The sequence below is a fragment of the Rhinolophus sinicus genome, linkage group LG04 (assembly GCF_036562045.2).
Source record: "Rhinolophus sinicus isolate RSC01 linkage group LG04, ASM3656204v1, whole genome shotgun sequence".
Lineage (NCBI taxonomy): Eukaryota > Metazoa > Chordata > Mammalia > Chiroptera > Rhinolophidae > Rhinolophus > Rhinolophus sinicus.
The window spans coordinates 171,543,971-171,563,983 of NC_133754.1; the positions used below are offsets into that span (position 1 = coordinate 171,543,971).

At 52.8% G+C, this 20,013-nt stretch overlaps 1 protein-coding gene and 1 long non-coding RNA gene across 8 annotated transcripts in view; one reads left to right on the forward strand and one right to left on the reverse strand.

The window, feature by feature from the left end:
- The window catches only part of COL27A1 (collagen type XXVII alpha 1 chain), a 135,696-nt gene that overhangs the window by 77,959 nt on the left and 37,724 nt on the right, over positions 1-20,013 (forward strand). For 6 of the 7 annotated variants that reach the window (XR_002139439.2, XM_019754574.2, XM_019754573.2 and 3 more), the window contains 8 exons: positions 356-400; positions 1,620-1,673; positions 3,387-3,431; positions 8,033-8,086; positions 10,084-10,137; positions 10,345-10,398; positions 14,147-14,200; positions 19,368-19,421. Coding sequence is in view for 6 of the 7 variants with exons in the window: in XM_019754574.2 (XP_019610133.2) it covers positions 356-400; positions 1,620-1,673; positions 3,387-3,431; positions 8,033-8,086; positions 10,084-10,137; positions 10,345-10,398; positions 14,147-14,200; positions 19,368-19,421 (414 nt within the window). In the remaining variant the exon portion in view is untranslated. The remainder of the gene's footprint in view (positions 1-355; positions 401-1,619; positions 1,674-3,386; positions 3,432-8,032; positions 8,087-10,083; positions 10,138-10,344; positions 10,399-14,146; positions 14,201-19,367; positions 19,422-20,013) is intronic. The other variant, XM_019754578.2, reaches the window with a different exon arrangement.
- On the reverse strand, positions 2,884-20,003 carry LOC141571175 (uncharacterized). Its single transcript, XR_012495908.1, has 3 exons — positions 19,442-20,003; positions 13,700-13,792; positions 2,884-2,982 (listed from the first exon to the last, which is right to left on the reverse strand). It is a non-coding gene; the product is annotated as an uncharacterized LOC141571175 (long non-coding RNA).

The following is a 20,013-nucleotide window of genomic DNA, read 5'->3' on the forward strand; positions in this document are numbered from 1 at the left end:
AGGCACGGTGAGACTAAGATCTGCCAGGGAGTAAATGACAGAGCTCAGAATAGAGTCCGTATCTCTGAGCCGTAGACTGGGATCTGTTTCCACAGCATATAACGGAGTTTCACTTTCCTGCCCAGCACTGCCGTGAACCCAGGCTGCTCACATTCAGCTGACACCAAGGGTCCCATTCATGAGGAAGTCCCTGTGTGGCTTGGCCTCTAGACCATGACTGGTGGCGCCTCTGCCCTGGGTGGGGCCAGGAGGGCTCTCTTCTGTCCACCCTTTCCCTCCATACAGGACATGTTTTCCAAGAGTCCCACTGGATTAACTTTCTTCTTTTCTTCTTTCTCATGTCTCCCAACTCTAGGGAGATGAGGGACCCATGGGGCCACCTGGAACCCCTGGCTTGGAGGTGAGTGTTGCTGGCCTGAGGGAGGTGGGATCCGTTGGAGCTGAGCCATCTGTGCACAGCCCGGCAATAGCTGGGTGGTGTTCTGAGAGAAGTCATCAGTGGGGGCCTCGGGCCAGCCAGAGAGGGGACTAGGACAGACCCCAAAGGAGAGTGACGAGGGGCAAGAAACTGACCTCTGTCTGCCCACCTACAATGAGCTGGTGCTTTGCATTCACTTTTTCATTTGAGTCTCCCTTATGAGAGGCACATTTTTAAGTTCACTTGAGGCCAAAGAGGCTCAAAGAGTAAGGGGTTTAGCTTAATATCTCACAGCCAGGAAGCGGGATGTGCTGCCTTGAACCTCTCCCTGTGTCCTCATCTCTGCCCTGAAATGGGTTTCCAGAAGGTGCCTGTCCCAACTCCACCTTCATCCCAGCAATTGCATCAACCAGCAGGTCGTGAATTTTTTTGTCTAGGGACTTGTTGACATGCTTAAAAGAGATTGAGGACCCGCAATGTTTTTCTTTTTGTGGATTCCATCTCACAATATTAGTCATTAAAACTGAAAAATTGGAAATGTATTTATGAATCCATTTAAAATGAATAATGAACCCATTTCATGTTAACAAAAACAATAGTTTTATGAACAATAGCTATATTTTTCCAAAGCAAAATAAGCTAATGCAAAAGAGCGCCATTGTTTTATCATTTTTACAAATCTCTTTAATGTCTGGCGTAATCAAAGTCAGTTAGATCTTCCAATCTGCTTGTGCATTCAATCTGGTGACCATCCCACATGTCAAGTAGCCTCTGGGAAACTCTACTTACATTCATGAGAGTGAGAGTGGCACAGGCAAATGACAGCCTAGTGTTATTATGGGAATAGTTTTGACTACATGAATCTCCTGAAAGGGTCTCAGGGACCTGCAATGGTCTCAAGACCACACTTTGAGGACCACTGGCATAAACTCTCCATTCCCCTGAGTGCTTTATCTTCCATCCAGTCTCTTCCATTTCCTCCTTGAAAGCAGGTTTCATCATCCCCATTTACAAATGAGGAGATCAGCTGGGTAGGGGTGACTTCCCCTGAGGTCATACAGCTACAGACCTCTGCATCCCCAGGACAGCCTGGTGACATCAGAGCTCTGTGTCCCATCCCGTTACCCCGCCCCCCATGCCAGATCCTAGGACCCCCGCAATGCTGCCCTGCCAGCTTCTCTCACTCCTCTCTCTGTTGCAGGGTCAACCCGGCAGGAAGGGGTTTCCCGGGAGGCCCGGCCCAGATGGCTTGAAGGTGAGGAGATCTGGGAGTGACTGGGCTGAGGAAAGGGAGGAAGGAACACTTGGGGAAAAGGAGAGAGGAAGACCCAACTTATGAAGACCCAGGATGAACCCTGAGCTCCATAGCCGGATGTGACATGGGGGAAAAATGGTCCCCATTTATCACCAAGTATTGTTAATAGAGAAAAACAGACCTAACCTAAATGGCCCTCAGTGGGAGAGTGCTCAAATAATGGGATACAGTGCAGCCACCAAAGATGGTTTGGTGGGAGATTTTACAAGAGGGCCAACAGTCTGTGTGTGGTGGTGGCAGGGAGCGGTTATGAAATGAAACCTTATGGTGTGAGCCTGTACGGGAGCTGGTTGCAGCATGTTCCTGTGTACTCAGAGCAGAGGCTGGAAAGTGGACGGGGGTATCTCTGGGTGCTGGGATTCTAGGGGATTTCCATTTTCTTCTCTGGGCTCCTATACTTCCCCATTATGTACAATAAGTATGTGTTACATTTGTTAACAGGTGTTTGTTTGTTTGTTTGTTTGTTTGTTTGTTTTAAGTTATGAATAAAGAACTGACCTGGGTAGGAGAGTGAGGACGCTTAGCACAGGGCTGGCCTCGCTTCACGGCTTTCCAGGGACTCCCCTTGACAGGCTGGATTTTCCCAGCCATCCTGGGCAGGGCTTATTGGGCCAAGCTTATAGCTAAGCAAATTTACAGAGGGTTAGGGTAGAGCTGGGGGGCCCAGGTCATCCACATCACTTCCCCTCTGGAAAAATGGCCCCCATGTCTGTCGGGCTCCTCTGGGTTGTATGAGCATGAGGTCGGAGGGAGGAGCTGGGGGAGGATGAGGCTGGAACTGGGGTTGCAATGAGCCACATCCATCTGTGAGCCAAAGTCCTGGCTAGTCTGAGCCCATGTCCTGCCTCTGAGGTCTCGGCCTTTCTCCCTCAGATACAACCAGTTGGGTTTCCGTGGTGAGAGCGGTGACATAGCCTGGGGAGAAGTGTCCCACGGTTCTGTTCGCCTCTCTCCGGTTCACACTGTGGGGAGACCAGGGCAGCTGTGGCTGCCCGAGGAGCAGGAGCCACTCCATCATGGGATAAAACTGACAGACAAGGCCACGAGAGACCACCAAGCTTGAGAGCTGGAAGTAACCTGGAAGACAAATGAGTCTGCTCTCTTGTATAAAGCTGAGGAGGCTGAGCCCAGAGCAGAGGCAAGACTCACCAAAGGCACCTGGGAGCTGGTGGCAGATCTCCGGTGCGTTGGGATCAAGGACCCACGTGTCCTGACTCTCCGGTCCATACTCATCCTGCAGTGAGGTGGCCTAGAATGGGGATTTCAATCAGTCAGACTGAAGTTCCAATTCTAGCCCCGCCTCAAGCTTGCTGTGTGACCTCGAGCAGATCACTTCGCTCCTCTGAGTTTTAGTTTCCATCTCCGCAAAATGCAATGGGTTGATGAAGGGCCCACATGTGATATAGACATCAGGGGGCCAAGTAATCTGCCAAGGGCCACTCAGAGGATATGGATGACTTGGGTCCTCTCTAGGGCCAGAGATTCTGTCCCAGTGTCCCTGCCATTTGTTTGTTGTCTCCAAAGCCAGACTCTGGCAATGAGGTTCTACATCCATTCCCATCAGTGGGGACTAAGGCCAGTCAGCTGGGTATTGTCCAGCAGGCCTAGACTCCTGATACCCATCCCAAATGATCACCCTCTGTTTCTCTGCAGGGGGAGCCAGGCAATCCTGGACGGCCGGGGCCTGTAGGTGATCAGGTAAGTCAACACCGGTCTCTGAGCATAACGGCTCCCTTTACTCTGTGCCAAGCCCTTTGATAAGCACTCCACATGTACCTGACATTCTTTCCCATCCCAGCTCCAGACGTAGGCTCAGTCATCTCCCTCTTTCATTGATATGCGTACTGACTGTCAGGGAGATGAAGTCACGGAATGACAGAGCCGGGAATCATAGTCACAATGGCCATTCCCCACTGCCTGGCTCTGCGGATGTTTCTGGGTGTTTGCTTAAAGAGGTGACATCGCTTTGCTCCCAGAACATTAAAACTGGAAGAGCCCTTAACTAATAATCGCTGCCTGAGCTCGATTTACAGTTGGGGAAGCCAATGACCAGGGAAGCATAGCCACTGGCCAGGGGCTCTTGGTCAAGCATCCCTAAATTATAAAGGAAATGAAATTCAAACCAGTGGCTCTGGCTAGTTGGGAAGCCAGGCTGAGGTCTGAAGAAGAGAGGAGGTTACAAGTAGTCATTAAAAAGGAGGTTCGAGGATTACAACCTTCATTATCAAGGTCTCGGGCCTCAGCGCTGGAAAGAAGCAGCTGAGTGCTGGGTGGGTGGATAGGTGGGAAGCTCTCAGTGTCCTCCACTGCATTATAGAAGGACCCCACCCCCCGAGCCCCGTGAAGGGCTGCCTCAGGCTAGAAGGGGCAATGATGCTGGGGACACAGAAGAATTTGTCTCCATCGAGACCCGCCATCAATGGCGTGAGAGTCATGCATGACGGGCTTCCTCACCAGCCTGCAACATCTGTTGGGGGGAAGAAAGGAATTAAAGCAGGGGGAGGACTGGATGTTTGAAAACTTTCCAGTGTCATTCGAGCGCATTCTGTGGGAAGCCCAGGAGTTTGGAACGACTGCTGCGGCCTGGATATATTTCCTGATTGGAAAAAAAAAAAAGGCAGTATGATCAGCGAATTTAATTTCATAGTTATGCTGATGGTAGGGCCCTCGGGAACTAGATACTTGGAATCCTAGGATGTCAGGATACAGAGGGTCCTTGGAAATCACTCTGTCCTGGGGTCCTAACCTTTATTTGTTAGGGGGCCTAGGGCCCCTTTGGCAGGCTGGTGAAGCCTGTGGGCCCCCTTGTCAGAATAGAGCATTTAAATGCAGAAAATACAAAACAAAAAAATCACAAAGAAAATAAACTCTATCGAAATATAGTTATGAAAATATGTTCACATGTGATCTACTCATAGATATGCTTCTTGGTTAATGCATTAAATAATGAGATCTAGCAGCAGGTCTAATAATAACCTCAGTTTCAAAGTGGTGACAAGCCTTGATAGATTTTGAAGTCTCTGCAGCAATGATTGTCATGTGACATGTCAATATCTATGACAGTTACAAGTATCGTGAATTTGTTGCCTACACTCATATTTGAGGGAAATGCTACATTTCAATTAGAGGTTTATGAAAATAAAAGTTGTAATGTTTCCCATTCAGTTTCGTGGAGCCCTGAATTCCATCCATAGAGACTTACAGGGACCCAAGGTTAAGAACCCCTGAATCCTAGTCCAACTTGGTGATCTGGGATTCATGGCGGAGAATGGGCTCGATGGCCAAGAAGGTGGTGACAGAGCTGGGGCCAGGAGGAGTGGGAACCCTGCCTGGAGCAGCCCCGGACCCACTTGATTCGCAGACCCTCCAGCTTGGACCATCGCAAGAAAGAGAGATCTGTCTGAGCTGTGAGGCAGCGCTAGAGCCCTGTGGCCACCACCAAGCACACGGGGGGGTGGGGCAAGCCAGCTGTTCCCTTGGCCTCCTCCTGATGTGGGAAGGGGCAGGCATTTCCTGTTCACAGTAGAATCAGAGGATCCCCAGGAAGGATTATAATCACAGTATCGGCTACATTTATTGGGCAACTGTTAGGTACCAGGCTCTGTGCCAAACGCTTCCTATGCCATTGCCTGCAATTTCCCCTGCAGCCCTGTGGTGGTAGGTACTATCCCGTCTAGCAAATGTAGAGACCAAGGTGCTAAGAGGTGAAGGAACTTGCCCAAGATCTCCCAGGTAGTTACATAACTGTCAGAGCCAAGGCTGACACTCAGGTCTGCAGGATTCCCCAGAACCGCTCGGAGGGACTGGAAAACGCTTCTTGGACCTCTTGCTTTCTAAGAGCGAGTTAGAGTGCAGCCAGCTTGCCAGGCCCTGTCCTAGGTGCTGGGGACACGAAGATATGATTGCAAGGCATGGGTCTTGCCTTTAAGAAGCTCTGTTCAGGAGGAAGCCAGGCATGTAAACACCTAACCTTGAGATGTCTAGTTCAACAGAGGACCCAGGACTGTCTTGTTCCCAGTTGCTTCCCATTGCCTAGCAGAATGTCACATGAGAGGAGGGAGGGAGGGAGAAAAACTCCCATAGCAGATAGCGGCCCTTTATCTGTAGACACTGAGGACCAGGCCAGCCTCCTCCCCAGAATCAGGGACCCAGATCCTGCCTGTGCAATGCCCGCTGTAGGTGACAGTGCTGCCTCACCCCCTCCCCCGTGCCCTCTTGCCAGCCCGAGAGAAGCCAACCATGCACACGGCTGTCAGAGCTGCTTCTCTACCCAGCCTGCCAAGTGGAAGCCCTGGGCCTCTGGCGCTGGCTTTCCCAGCCAGCCTCAGCTCCACCCTCAGGACAGGCCTGCCAGGACGTTCCAGGACAGTGCCTGAGGGGGGTCCCAGGGGTGGGGGGCGGTGGAATGGGGCACTTGCTGTATGGCCCTTATTCATTAGGATCCTGTTAGGCTTCTTGTTTGAGGTTTATGACCTGCCTGCCTTCCAGGACCCAACAACTCATAAATTTAAAGTAGCTATGAAATTTCTGTTTCCCTGGGCCAGTCAGACAGGGGCCTTTTAACAGAGCAGCTTTTATTCCCTTTACTCAGCATCCTCTAAATGTCTGACTGCTCCCATGTGGGTTGCTCAGGCCTCTGTCTTAACCCCGTGCCCTTTTAAAATAAATTAGAATGGGATAGGAGGGAACTAACATTTATGGAGTGCCTACATGCACTGTGCATTCTCCCCAGTACTCAGAACAACCCTGGGAGGTAGGCAGGGACCTTTGCTGAAAGTCCCCATTCTGCAGATGGGGCTTATAGAGGCTCTGTGAGTTTAGGTCCACAAACCAAAAGACTGACAGTGACGTAGATAAAGTGCTTGGCACATAGTAAGTGACAGCCATTGTTAATCCATACTGCTATTACCTGAAAAATGCTTTAATTTTTTTTTAAATTGTTGCAAAAGTCAAATACTCGGTTATTATGACTTATTAGCCATGACCTCATACTTTGGACCTCATACTTCAACCTCGAAGGGTCTCTGAGGCCAGGAAGCCAGGACCCTCCGTGTGCAGTGGTGGAGGCAAGTTCCAGGGAGATCTGTCCTCTGCTCACAGCCACGTGCTTTGGAGGCCGTGGGCAGACGGACAGGTGCGTGGGCTTTGGAGCCACACAGACCAGAGTTGAAACCCCAGGCTGCAGCAGCCTGGTCCTGGCCCAAGTTGCTAATTTAGAATTGACTCTGAGACCCACAGAGTTAACGCTTTGGAACTGGGTGCCATTCTGTCACCTGAGATGATTGACTGGTTGGTGTATCACTACCTGAGCGTACAACTTCTGATCTGTTTCTGATCAGGTTCAAGGTCTCACTCCTTTCTGGGTACAGTTTGGGGCAGGGAGCAAACTTTATGGGACAAACCTACTCATCCCTCGGTCTTCCCTAATTCTCCCAGAAACTCTTGGCTGCGAACCCAGATTCTTCTTAAGGCATTTTGGCACCCTTGACCCACACAAGACACCCCTCTACTCAAATTTTCCTTAGCAGAGAAGAGGTGGAGTCTGGACAAGGAATTGTCTGCCTTCCTGGGTGACTCCTCTAGGCTCTTTACCCTCCCTGTGTGTGTGCTTTCCTATTCAGGGCAATGACAAGGCCTGCAGCCACCTAAAAGAACCCCTGGAACACAGAGGCTAGTTATCACCCAATGAGCAACAGGAACCACCGTGTGTGTGTGTGTGTGTGTGTGTGTGTGTGTGTGTGTGTGTCTCCACCCTTTCAGAAAGGAGGGGAAGGCTTTCACAAGACAGTAAAAAGGCCTCCTCCACTTCCCAGATTTCGATCAGGCCTTTTGGCAAAGGCTGTTACGATATTTCTATCCTGGCCAGCAAGTTTGTTTCTATCTTTGAAGCAGCCCCAGAGCCCCGAAAGATGGGGACAGATTTCTCACAGGCAGGCCTCTTCCCAGCACAGCTTCCGGGCCTCCCCTCAACCACCACTCTCCAAACGTGGCCGCCTCCCAGCCTGCTTCTGGCACGGGAAGAATGTGTGGCGCTCCCAGGGATGCTGGCAGCGGCCCCACCACTTGGCTTCAAAATCAGAACCATCTGGTGGAGTGAGGGAAGTCAGGACAGTGCCGGGAGAGAGGCAGCCCTCCTCAGTGGCAGCCCTGTGCCGGCTGCGTTATCAGACACAGGCAGAGGACACAGGAGACGAGCTCCAGAGGAAGGAAGCTGCAGGGAAGTTGCCTTTGAAACGCAGCACATCCCTGAATCCATGTTGCTTCCTTCTTTCTCTTGCTTTCCTAACTGTTCCTTACAGGGACTTCTGGGATTCATTGGTCTTGTCGGGGAGCCAGGAATCGTGGGAGAAAAGGTAAGTGGTGTTGAGGGGAATATATAAGCAAATAGAACTTATGTTTTCCAAGTTTATAAAGATGAAGGGGCCAGTTATCCTGAGGATGTCAGACCTCTTTTTCCTGGCCTCTCCTCACTGCCCTAAGCATCCAGACCTTCGAAGAGCCCTTGTCCCCTTTCCCAGAATGCCTTGGGACTTCTGCTCTGCCCTCCTGTCAGTACCCTCAAGTGCAGTTAGGTTTCAGTGTGATGACCAGCTGACACATGAGTCTGGGCCCCTCATGACTGCACAGGGGCGGGCAGCAGAAGGGAGGGAAAGATTCATGTTTCTTAAAAAGGAGCACATTTCTCTAGGTCGCCTTGTTAACCCCCAGCAGCTCTGTTTTATAGACCAGATAATCAACCGAGACTCAAAGAGGGGAGGTGACTTACTCAAGTTACCCAGATCGAAAGTGGCAGAGCTGGGATTTAAACCAGGTTCATTACCCAAGGCCACACTTTGCCTGCTAAGCCACTCTGCCTCGTGCTGGCACCCAGCTCACCAACAGCCTGTGGCTTCCTGTTTCCCACCGTAGGCCCTGGAGAGTACTTGATTTCCTTTGTGTGGGGTTATCTCATCCCCAGGCAGCCCCTCAGGGGGAGCCGATGTTATTCCCATTGGATAGATGGGGAAACTGAGAACCACAGGGAGGGAGCACTCACCCTCATCTGACTCCACCTGCCTTTCCAGGCTCATCCTGTGCCACCCTCCTCATCATTCCATGTCCCAAACCCTCTGGCCACCACCTTCTCCTTCTCCTCCACTTTCCCCTCCTCCTCCTCTCCCTCTTTTTTTCAACTTTTTTTATTTAACTTTTATTTTGAAATATTTATAGATTCATAAGAAATTGCAAAAAACAAAACAAAACAAAAAACAGTACAGAAAAGTCCAGCGTGCCCTTTACCCTGTTGCGTCCAGTGGTAACATCTTGCACAACTATAGTGCAACATCAAAGCCGATTCTGCCTTTCCTTATGGCTCAAATGTTCCATGTCCCTCCTCACCTACAAACAATTGCTCATGCCCTTCCTCGGCCAGGTACACTCTTCCCACTCCTGCCCTTTGCACCCTCTTTGCCTAGGTGACTCTTAATTATCCTTCAGTTCTCGGGTCAAGCTAGACTTCCTTAGGGATGCCTTTCCCACCACACCCCTACACCCAGGTGGTTCATATCCCCTGTTGAAATGCCTTAGCACCGAGACCCACTCCCTGGCTGCACTTATCCAGTTTGCATCTGTTTTTGCTGATTTGTGGCCATCTCCTTGCAACACTCTGTGTGTCTCACATCATATGAACAGGGTCTGTCTGTTTCTCCTCACCAATGTATTTTCCAGGTCTACCATGTCGTGCTAGGCACATAGTAGATGCTCAATAAATATTTGCTGGCTGGGTTGATACATGAAACAGGACCTCACAAAAACAGGCAGGATTCACACCCACAGCCCCTGCCTTCTGGCTCTGTCTGCTACACCCACTGTCTCTGCCTGGTCTGTCTGTATGGGTCGAGTAGAATGAGTTACATCTCTGATTCCCCAGTATCTCATCCTGGTTTAGGCAGGGGTGGGGAGAGTGAAAGAAATTCCTTTCATTGCTCTCTGTGCCTCAGCATGCCCAGCCAGGGGATACCAGACCTAATGAGGACCACATGCTGTGCGCCCGGATCAAAGGGCACATGTAATTAGCGCATCCTGGATCGGGACCATCCTTGCCTGAGGGAAGCACACTGTGTGGCGTGCTGCAGTGGCACTCAGTCCTCCCAGGACTTGCCAGGGGTCTTGGCTTCTGCTGAGTGAAGTCCCAGACCCCTCCCCCTCCCCTGTCACCGCCCTGGGTGATGTGGTCATGAGCAGGGCAGGGACTCTCTAGAGACCTCAGGCAAGTCCCTGCCCCTCTTTGGCCTCTGGAAGGCCCTCTGCACCTGCTTCCCATAGAGCCACCCCACAGAGTGACCTCCCTAAATTGCTGTCTCCATCACAGGGTGACCGGGGCATGATGGGACCCCCAGGCGCACCTGGACCCAAGGGGTCAATGGTAAGGAGCCCTCTCCTGTCACAGCCATGGTGACAACTCTGCTCTCCTCTCCTACCCCAGGTGTTCAGGACACTCTGCTCCTTCTCCCTCCAGAGGTCTGGCTGCTGTCCTGTGTCCCTGGGCTGGGGCTGAGCGAGCCAAGGTGGGGCTGAAGGAGGAAGAAGCACCTTCCAATGCCAATTCCTTCTTTTTCTTCTCTCTGAGTAGGGTCATCCCGGAACGCCAGGTAGTGTTGGGACCTCTGGAGAGCCTGGACCCCAGGTAAGCAAAGCCCTCATATTCCCTGAGCTCAAACTCACTGTCAAGTAAGGGTGAGGAGCCCAGATCTCAGAGTCAGACAGACCTGGTTGTGAAGCTCAGCTCCACCATTGCAGGTCCATTTCAAGGCACTCTCTGAGCCTAAATTTTGCTCATCTGAAAAATAGAGAAAATAATCATGGTCATGATAATGTGATTGCTTGGGTTTAATGAAACCATGAGATCTGTTTATTGCATAGAGATGTCACTACATGGGAACCTCTCGGTCTCATTAGCACCACTGTGGCTTTGCTTGTTCATTCCGGACATACTGTGTGATACGTGCCTGGGGCCGCTCCGGGAACTGGAGATGCAGTCATCACAAGCAGAAAGCTGTCCCTCCCTTTAGGAGTTCATATTCTGATGTGGGGGAGAGAGAGGACCCAATATATAAGTAACACCTGCTCTGGAGAAAATAGGGAAGAAAATGGGAAATACTGGGGACACATGGGCTGAGGGTCAGAGCTGAGGGCACGGGTGCTGGGCTTCTCGTAATGACTGAGGAACCTAGGATATTCCAGAGGATCCCAAGGCAGGGAGGGGCACGAGAGGAAGGAGGGCTTGAGGGGGTGTGGCCAGGAGCACCCAATTCCAGGGGCCCCTTCTACTACCCCAAGGGTGTTGTGGGGGGTGAGAGGGGTGGCTGTCATCCAGAGCTGGCCCCTCTGCGTCAGCTGATGGAGGACATGGACACTGGAATGGGCAGTCACTTCAGCCAAGGCCGGGGCGCAGGGCTGGGGGCCCACTCTGGAAGGTGGAGGGGTGGGCGCTGGGGGAGGGGAACCATCCTAGGCAGGATCCCAGGTCAGGGCTGGGGGATGATGATGAGTTCATGCTGCCCAGGTCCCTCCAAAGGCCAGACTGAGGGGCTCCCTGGGGTCTGGTGAAGGAGGGCATGGAAGCCTTTGATGGTTTGAACCTAAGGAAAGTGCACACATTCCAGTTCTCTGTGCCAATTAGGGAGGCAAGGCCAACTCGGTTTCAAAACTTTTCCATGTACCTACTGAATGCTGGGCCTAGGTTCAGTCCTAGAGACGCAAAAGTGGTAAATAGATCTGCTCTTAAAATTCTCACTGTCTAGTGGGAGTACCAAGTATAAACATTCTCTCACTCGTTCACAGACTTTATTGAGCACCTACTATGTATCGGGCAGTGCTAGGTGCTGAGGAGAGATACGGAGAGACTAGCTCAGGGGGGATACAGGTAGCCAACATCCAAACACAGAGGTGTCAGGCACCAGGGGGCTCTGTCCATCTCCCCGCCCCCCCTCCCCGCCACAGACACACAAATAATCCTTTCGAGGAGGTAGAAAATACTCACAGTACGTAGCTGAGATCAGAAGCCAGCACTCTGGGTGCCCAATGGCATTGTTTCCTCCTGGTTCATTAGGAGGAAAAGCCACATCTGGCCTGGGGCTGGAGGGGCTGTTTGGAGGGCTGAGGCACCCAGCTTGGATTCCAAGGTCCTAGCCACCCCCCAAGGGCTCCTGTTCCGCCTCCCTCCCCCGTGTTCTCAGGACCTGAGTATCGGAGAGCCCAGCAGATGCTCCTGGAAGTGGAGTGATTGGAGCCCGTCAGCATAGGAGGTGCCCAGGGTAGGGCCGAAGCCCAAGTACAAGGATGCTAGGGTCCATCATCAAATTCTAGCTCCTGCCCCCCAGGACCTTGGCCTCCTTGGGCCTCAGTCTCCCCATCTGTCCAGTGGGAAGAGGAAAGCCTGGAAAGGAGTTGCTGGGACAAAAAGGAAGGCTGGTGGGAGATGGGAAGACAGTGGGGACATCCAGGGCAGCACACCGAAGGAAAGTGCAGGCCTCCTCTGAATTCCCTGCCTCCATGGTCCCTCAGACCTCCTCCGCCCCATTTCCTCAGTGCTTCTCTCTGTTCAGTGGGTTGACTCAAGCCGAGTGCTTAATGAATGGTAATAGTAATAACAATTGCTAAATTACTATTACTGTGTGTGAGATACACTAATTACCACTGTCATTAGTCAGACAATTACTCTAAAACAACATTTCTAATGATACTATTCACATCTGATGCATTTTTCCACTTTTCCAGTTGTGTTTGCATCCATGTTCTACAGTCCACTGAGGTCAGCCAAGATTGTCTCCATGCCTTGGGGGAAGGGGACAGTCAGGTTTTGAGACCTTTGGTTGCTGACCTCCTTCTTCTTTGAGAGAGCTCATAGCTATCCTTTACTGAGGACCTTCCAGGTTATTTCGTCTTCTCAGCAACTCTAGGAGGCAGGGACTGTTCGTGTCCGCATTTTATAGATGATGAAACTGAGGCCCAAAGTGGCCAAAGGTCACAGGATTAGTAAGTGGCAGGACTGGGATTTGAACCTAGGTCTCCGGTGAAACAGTTGGCTCGTTTAAGCACGCCCTTCTACTGCCTCTAAATCGAGACTTGGCTCCTGAAATTTCCCAGTGACGCATTGCATGCCTTCTGCAGTCTGAGATCCCTCCATAAAATGGCCCTTTCTCACCCTGTCTTCATGTTCTCCACCATCCAGGAGTTGGATCTGCCTTTTTATTGGGCCAAGCCCAGGTCCACACCCCGCTTGCTCTGCTGACAAGGGGTCAGGTGGGACCCAGCCCCTCACATCAGCCCTTGAGCAGCAGCAGTCTGAGGGTTGCACCCCGCAAAGCCACAGAGAGAGAGAGAAATGTGAGCAGCAGGAGTTTTTCCTGAGGCCGCTCCCTGGTATTCCGAGGGGGCTGAGGCCTCCTGTAAAAGGAGCACGCCTGGTCTGAGACTGGACACTGAGCTGGGAGGCTCCTGCAGCTGTCAGAGGGGTCCTGGCTGGCCAAAGGGTGCAGGCACAGCTTGATGTGTAGAACTGGGGCTGGAACCGGGGACAGGAATTAGGCAGGGAGAGGCTCGCTTACTTTCCTCACCCCTCTCTCTCCTTTCTGACCTCCTGTCCTCTTCAATTGTTCGTGTAGTCATCATTCCTTCAACAGATTTCTAAATCCATGTCACAGGCCTGTGCTTGGACCAGGTGCTGAGACTTCAAGGCACAAAGCCAGCCCTATGTTTTCTGTCCCTCCCTTTCACTCCCTTGCGCCTCGTGTCATCCCTCCTGTCATTCCTTCGTCAAACAGAGAAAACTGGGCCTCTTCCCTGGGCCGGGCCTATTCCCTTCTCTTTGTCTCCCCCTCACCCCACTTCTCTGCCCAGCCTCTCTCCCCCAACCTTAGAGCCTCCCTTCCCCATGCAAGCTTCCCTCCCCTTCCCTCCCCTTAGGGCTGGTTCTCCCTCCTTACCCCAGGGCTGTTTCTAGATGGCTTTCAGGTCGCTTTCAGGTGATATTTGGGGTCAGAATGGAGGACAGGACTTGAGTGTCCACTTTCTCCTTGCTGATGGGAGGAGAAAAGAGGAAATTTGAGAAGACATTTTGTCAGGAAGGTCATGTAGCTTCTGATTGTTGATTTGCGATAAAGAATGAAGTGGTTCATCCAGGGAGGCCTCTCCCCCACTACTGGTTCCTCGGAAGGCTCGAGGCCCATCCGCATCGAACCCAGGGCAGACTCCTGCTCAAGTTTGCAGTTTATCCTCTGCTTCACCTAATGGGATGGATTTTCCCACTGGGCCAATTTCTTCAATATGGAGGCTGCGGGGCCCAGGCAGGAAGCTTTGCCCCCTGCTCCTAGCCCTCAGTGTTGCACTGACTCCCTAAAAGGGGTCTTCTCCAAACTTTCTCCTCCCCACAGGGTCCTCCCGGATCTCGAGGCCCACCAGGGATGAGGGGAGCAAAGGGACGCCGGGTAAGTGGGGCCCAGCCCCTGGGGGCTGACGCTGGCGGGGGTCACCTGCTAGAGAGGCCACGTCCTGTACCTTCCCCCTGCCCAGCTCTGAGATCTTTGGCTTTCACCGGGCAGGGTTCCAGGCTCACCACAGGACCCCCACTCATCTTTTCCAGCACATTTCTGAGTACCAGTCCTTGCTATCCAGTGGGCACAGACAGGCTCTGTGGTACTAGTGCTTTATCCATTCGTGTGTTTGCGCATTCATTCAGTCAGCTTTTATTTAGCACCTACGATATGCCAGCTACTGTTGGAGGCTCTGTAGATATATCACAGAGAATAGGACAGGCATGCCCCCTGCCTGCCCTTATGGCTCAATTAAGTTGGTCAAACAGATGGTACAAGGTCATCAGCATGTTAATGGTGGAAGGCCGGCAGCTTGGGAGCCTGGTGGAAGCATCTCCTGGACAGGTTACTGGGAAAGGCTTCAGGGAGAGGGCAGTGTTTGACCTGATGCTAGGTTCCAGGCAGAGGGAAAGCCTTAAGGCGAGAGAAGGTGTGGCATGTTTAGGGATCCCATTGGTTCAACAGAGGGATGAGGTGAGAAGCATGAGACCAAGAATTAACAGCTGTTAAGCCAAGCAGGACTTCAAACCCCACAGCTAGGCCTGTGGGCTATGCTCCAAGGGCAGTGGGCACCCACGCAGAGCTCTAAGCAAGGGCTGGCCTGAGCACGGTAGCCAGAGGTAATTGCTACGTGCCAGGCACTGTCTTATCACATATATTAATTAATGTAATCTTCAACACTACCCTATAAAGTAGGTGCTATTCTTATTACTATTTCACAGATAAGGCGACTAAGGCACAGAGAAGTTAAGTCACTTGCTTCAGGTTGCACAGCTAGGGAGGGCTGATGGAATGGTTTCCTGCCCCCAGCTGGTATACAGGTGCCAGGCCATGCAGCCTTGTGAAAAGGAAACGAGAAGGCACAGGTAGTGCAGACAGCTCAGGCCTGATATCCAAGCACCATACAGGGATCTGTTATGATTATGCCTCTCTTGGCTGGATTTCAAGTGGTTTAAAATTTTCCCCTGAACCAGATGGCCTGCAGTCGGCCTGGGAAAGGGAAGATTAAGAGGCATTCCTCTGGCTGGGGAGGGCCCTCCCAGCACCGTGCCCTGGGCCTCTGCACGTGGACCAAGGCCTGTTGACTGCCAGCTTCCACCTTGACCCTGTGCACTTTTCCTCCTGCCCCAGGAAGCCAGATTAGCTGGAGGGTGAGCTCTGTTGGCCCAGGCCCTGCTCTCCCCTCCAGATATGAGGCTTAAGAACCCCTCAACTCACTGAGCTCCCTGCAGCTGTCTCCACCACCCCTTCCCAGCAGTGGCTGGAAGAATGTATCTCCTGCTTGAGGAAACCCAGGCTCCCAACCACATCAAAGTCTCTGGAGCTGGGAGGGAAGCTTCAGGAACATGAGCCCCTCCCCACGCTGGGTTTGGCAGGAATGTAAAACCGGTGGGATCTGCCCTCTGGGTCCCCTGCCTAATAGGTAACCAAAGGCCACTTCACAGAAGGGGTAACTGAGGGTGGTGGGGGACCTAGAGGCATCCATTGTGCTGCTCAAGAGCTCAGTTCTGGGCAGCCCACCCTCTGTACTTCCTGGTTTGCTCTATGACCTTAGCAAGGCCTCGCTGCTCTCTGGGCTTCAGTTTCCCCATATGTGCCATGGGGGATGGGCTTGGAGGTCTACAAGGCCCTGCCTGCTTCTCTGCCCATGTCCAGATGGGCACTGCTATCCCTCCACCCCAACTCCTCCACCTCCCTGCCCTGGGAAGCATGAGCACTAAGCTGTTGAGACCAGAGGTCGGATGGGGCCCCAGGCCCTCTGCTCTTGGTAGAGCTGTTGACAGGGTCTGGGTCCACGGGCCCCAGTTGAAAGACTGAGGGCTCTGGGGTCAGACAGTTATAGGAGCAGGTCTCCACCTTCCCAGTTACCAGTTCTAGGACCTCAGTCCAATTTCTTAACCTCTCTAAGGTTTTGTGAATGACGTTAGGAGGAAGTTGTAAGGAGCCAGGCTTTGAAGCCAAGTCAGCTGGATGCCCACTCTTTTCACTCCTCCGAGTCACTGTTCCTCAGTGTGGGAGTGAGCTCCCCATGATGGGGGGGTGTGCAGGTCAGGGCCTACAGGAGCCTGCCAGGAAGGCTGCACGCTGGGGCAGGGTGTTGGCGAAGGTCATGGGACATTCCACTCTCCCTCCACTCTCCACTTTGAGGGAGTTGGGAGGATTCTGAGATTCAAGTGCCTGATGTGGAACTTGGCTCCAGTGAGTGGGGCTAAGAGCTCAGAATGACCTCGAATCCTGGCTTCCCCGTGTGTTCCTCTGTAAAGTGGGCCCACGACAGAATCGGCCTCATCAGATGGCCATGGGGATGAAAACCCTTCACTGGCTCCTCACATATGGTCCGCTCCAGATAGGAAGCCATGTGTAGGATGTGCTTTCTCAATCATCCATCCATTTTTCACAAGAGCTGTGATTGGCCAGATTTTCTGTCCCAGGCAGGGTCCCCTCCCCACCAAGCCCCAGCTATGACTGCAAACAACTTCCTGGGGGAGTGACCTGCTTCCAGGGGTTGGGTCAGTCTGTGTTCATCTGAAGAAGCAAGGGGCAGGACTGGGGGTCCTGCAGGACACAGGGCAAGCTGCAGAGTGGCCCAGAGCAAGGATGCAGGTGTGTGGCTGCTCTCGCTTATCTCCCTGCACAGTGGAGCTGGGGCAGGAGGGTGGCTAGGGCCCCGCTGCGTCCTCCTCCCTCCAGACAGGAAAGGTTGGTACTGTCTCTCCTAAGTCAGCCCCAGCTTCCTGAACTCTCTGGTGCTCTCAGGGGACAGCAGAGTCCTCCAAGTAACAGGGATTTTAGACGTTGTCTTCTCCAACACCCTGCCCAGAGCAGAACCTTCTTGGCAGGCTTTTCTAGGCCCTGACCTGTACAACTGCTGTGACGGTGAGCTCACTCTCACGCTGATAGACTGTGGCAGGCAGTGGTGGGGCAACATGAGCGTCTGGCTGACTTGGGTTCAAATTCTGGCTCCTCCACTTACCAGCAATGTGACCATATGCAGTTTGCTTATGTGTAAAATGAGGGGACTAGTGTTTACTATTATTGCTGCCTCTGCTGCTGCTGCTGTTGTTACTATTATAGATCATATAACCTTGCTCCAAGAAAAGCTGTGCTTCCTAGGATAACAAGGGTGCTATGTGTGATTCACACCAAGCCCTCGACATCCCTGGGCCTCTGCTCCACTCCCAAAACTCTCCCGTTCCAGGGAGGTTTATGCCTCAGCTAGAGACAGAGACCAGGGGCCAGAAGTGGTTTCTCAGAAAGGCCCAGAAGCCCACCCATCAGCTTAGCCTCTGTCCTGACTCCCAGGACCTGGGATGCCCCTACCCCAGCCTGGCCCCTCTCCGCCAGGTCCCTGTCCATGAGTCGGGGTGGGGAGGGGGTAAGTCTAACCCATGGTCTGACAGTATCCACCTACAACTGAAGCCCAGAGAGGGACAGGGACTTTCCTGGGGTCACACAGCAAGCTGGCAGCAAAACCAGAAGTTGCACCCACTCGGTCTAATCAAACCTCATCTTGAACCTGTGAAAACTCTCAGCCAGTTGTACGCAGCACAGTATGAGCTGCCCGTGCTGAGGAAGGAATGGAATCCAGATTCATGGAGCCATCCCTGTGTCCCTGCCCCCGGGGAGCCTGCAGCATCTTCTGGCAGAGCTAGGTTTGATCGAGCACTTGCTATACAGGCCAGGTGCTGAGCCTCCTGTGGGTATGATTTCCTGCCTTGAGGCAGAATTTCTGAGATGAGATGACTGAGGCTCAGTGAGGAACAGTCGCTTGTTCCTGAGACACAGCATTTCCTGAGCACCACTGTGCACACTGTTGGATCTGCACTGGGCTCCGGGCGTGGAGACACTTGGGAACAAAGACTCCCAGCTGAAGTCCTGGCTGCAGCCCACTGGTCTCCAGCCCTGGTTTATTTAATCAGTGAGGCTCTGTTTGAGGCTGTAGTGTGGAGCTGAAGTATCCAGAGCCCCAGGCAGCTGATAAGAGGAATTGTTGCTTTTTCTGGCTCAATTATTAATTGAAAATTTCCTCATTCAGTTTTTAAGTGATTTCTCCTTGTTGTTTTCTCATCCCTCATCCTCCCTCCATCCAGATAGCTCCCCGACCCCTTTTGTGGCTGGTCCCCTTGCTGCCAGGCTGGGTGGGCCAGCCTCCTTCACGGGATCCTCGTTGTCTTCCCAACACAGCCCCTCTGACCCCCTCCAGATCAGACACCACACTGTTCATGAGGGCCTCTTCCAGGGGACCCTATCCCATCTGTGTCCCATCCTATGGAGGGGAAACATAGGACACTGGGTGGAACCCTGGAGAGGATACCAGCTGCTAATGTGCTAAGAGGCCTAGACAAGTCACTTTCCTTGTCTTGGCCTCAATGTTCTCATCTTTGGGGGGAGATGGGATTCCATCTGCCCGGGGGGCCTCCCAACTCTCAAAAGATCAAGAATTCTGTCTCAGGGCTCAGACCTGATCCAAGAACTCCGGGGAACAGCTGCCTGACTCCTGCCCTGTTCCTGCCCCCTCCTCATATGAGCTGGACCAGATTAGCTTGCACATCTGGCTGGAGAGGGACTGTTCCACACATCTGGCTATATGCAGATCCTCCCTGGGTCCTTCTCTGTCAGTTTTCCCAAGGGCTGTGGTCCAGACAACTATTTCTGCCCAAGTGAGAAGAGCATGCGAGAGGAGAGTCTGAAGACCTGGCTATAGGGACTTGCCCATGTGTCTCTGTACTCTGGCCCTCAGTCTGTATGTCTGTGAAATGGGTTGGCTGGCTGACCCCCGTCCCCCAAGGTCTCTTTAAAAAGGGTTTAGATGTACCACCGGCGCCATTCCAGAATAGTAGGGCCTGTAGCTGAGACCACCCATGTGAGCCCTCTGCAGAGCCATTTCAGCAGGCACATTGCACAGGGGTGACCCATCTCAGGGTGGCAGTTAGTGGGAGGAGGAGGGAGCCCCAAGCTTGTGCAGGGAAAAGCCCAAGGCTCTGGGCAGCCCTGCCTCCTGGTTCCCAACCCAAGGGAGACCCCTGCTGTCCACTGTGCTAGTCCCTTTTTCCTATTCCAGGGCCCCCGAGGACCAGACGGACCAGCTGGGGAGCAGGGGTCCCGGGGTCTGAAGGTAAGACCCCCATGGCCTACCTTTCTTCTCTCCTTCCATGCTGGGTCAGGAATCCAGGAACCAGGCCTCACAACCCTCTCAGCAATAGGCCCCAGGCGGACAGCCACGAGCCCCTGAGAGGCTGCAGGGTAGGGCCTGAGAGCTCGTCTAGCCACTCCTCTTGCCCTCTGCCTACCTCCAGCCCACCAGCCCTGAGCTTGGGGGCAGGGGACGGAGAAGGAGCTTTGAGACTGAGAGTGAAAGTGAGAGAAAGCATGTGAATGAAACAGAGCGTGGAAGTGTGAGAGTGAGGAGGAATCACTGGTGACCTCTGGCCACTTCCCGGGACTGCCAAAGCCCTCCAGGGTCTCTGAGAGCTGAGACTGCCTCTATTGCCCTCAGGAGCACGGGGTCCTTGGTCCTTGCCAGAACACCTGGTGACTATGGCGAGCCACTCCCTTTGCTGGGTCTTAGTTTTCCGACCTGCATACTAGGGAGAGGGGTGGATGCCATGATCCATGATTCCTTCTATCTCCCGTGGGAGTGTGGGTCCCTTCTCTGTGAAGGGGCCTCCCAAGTACCCTCCCCACCTTCAAGGGCTTTGCTTCCTGTA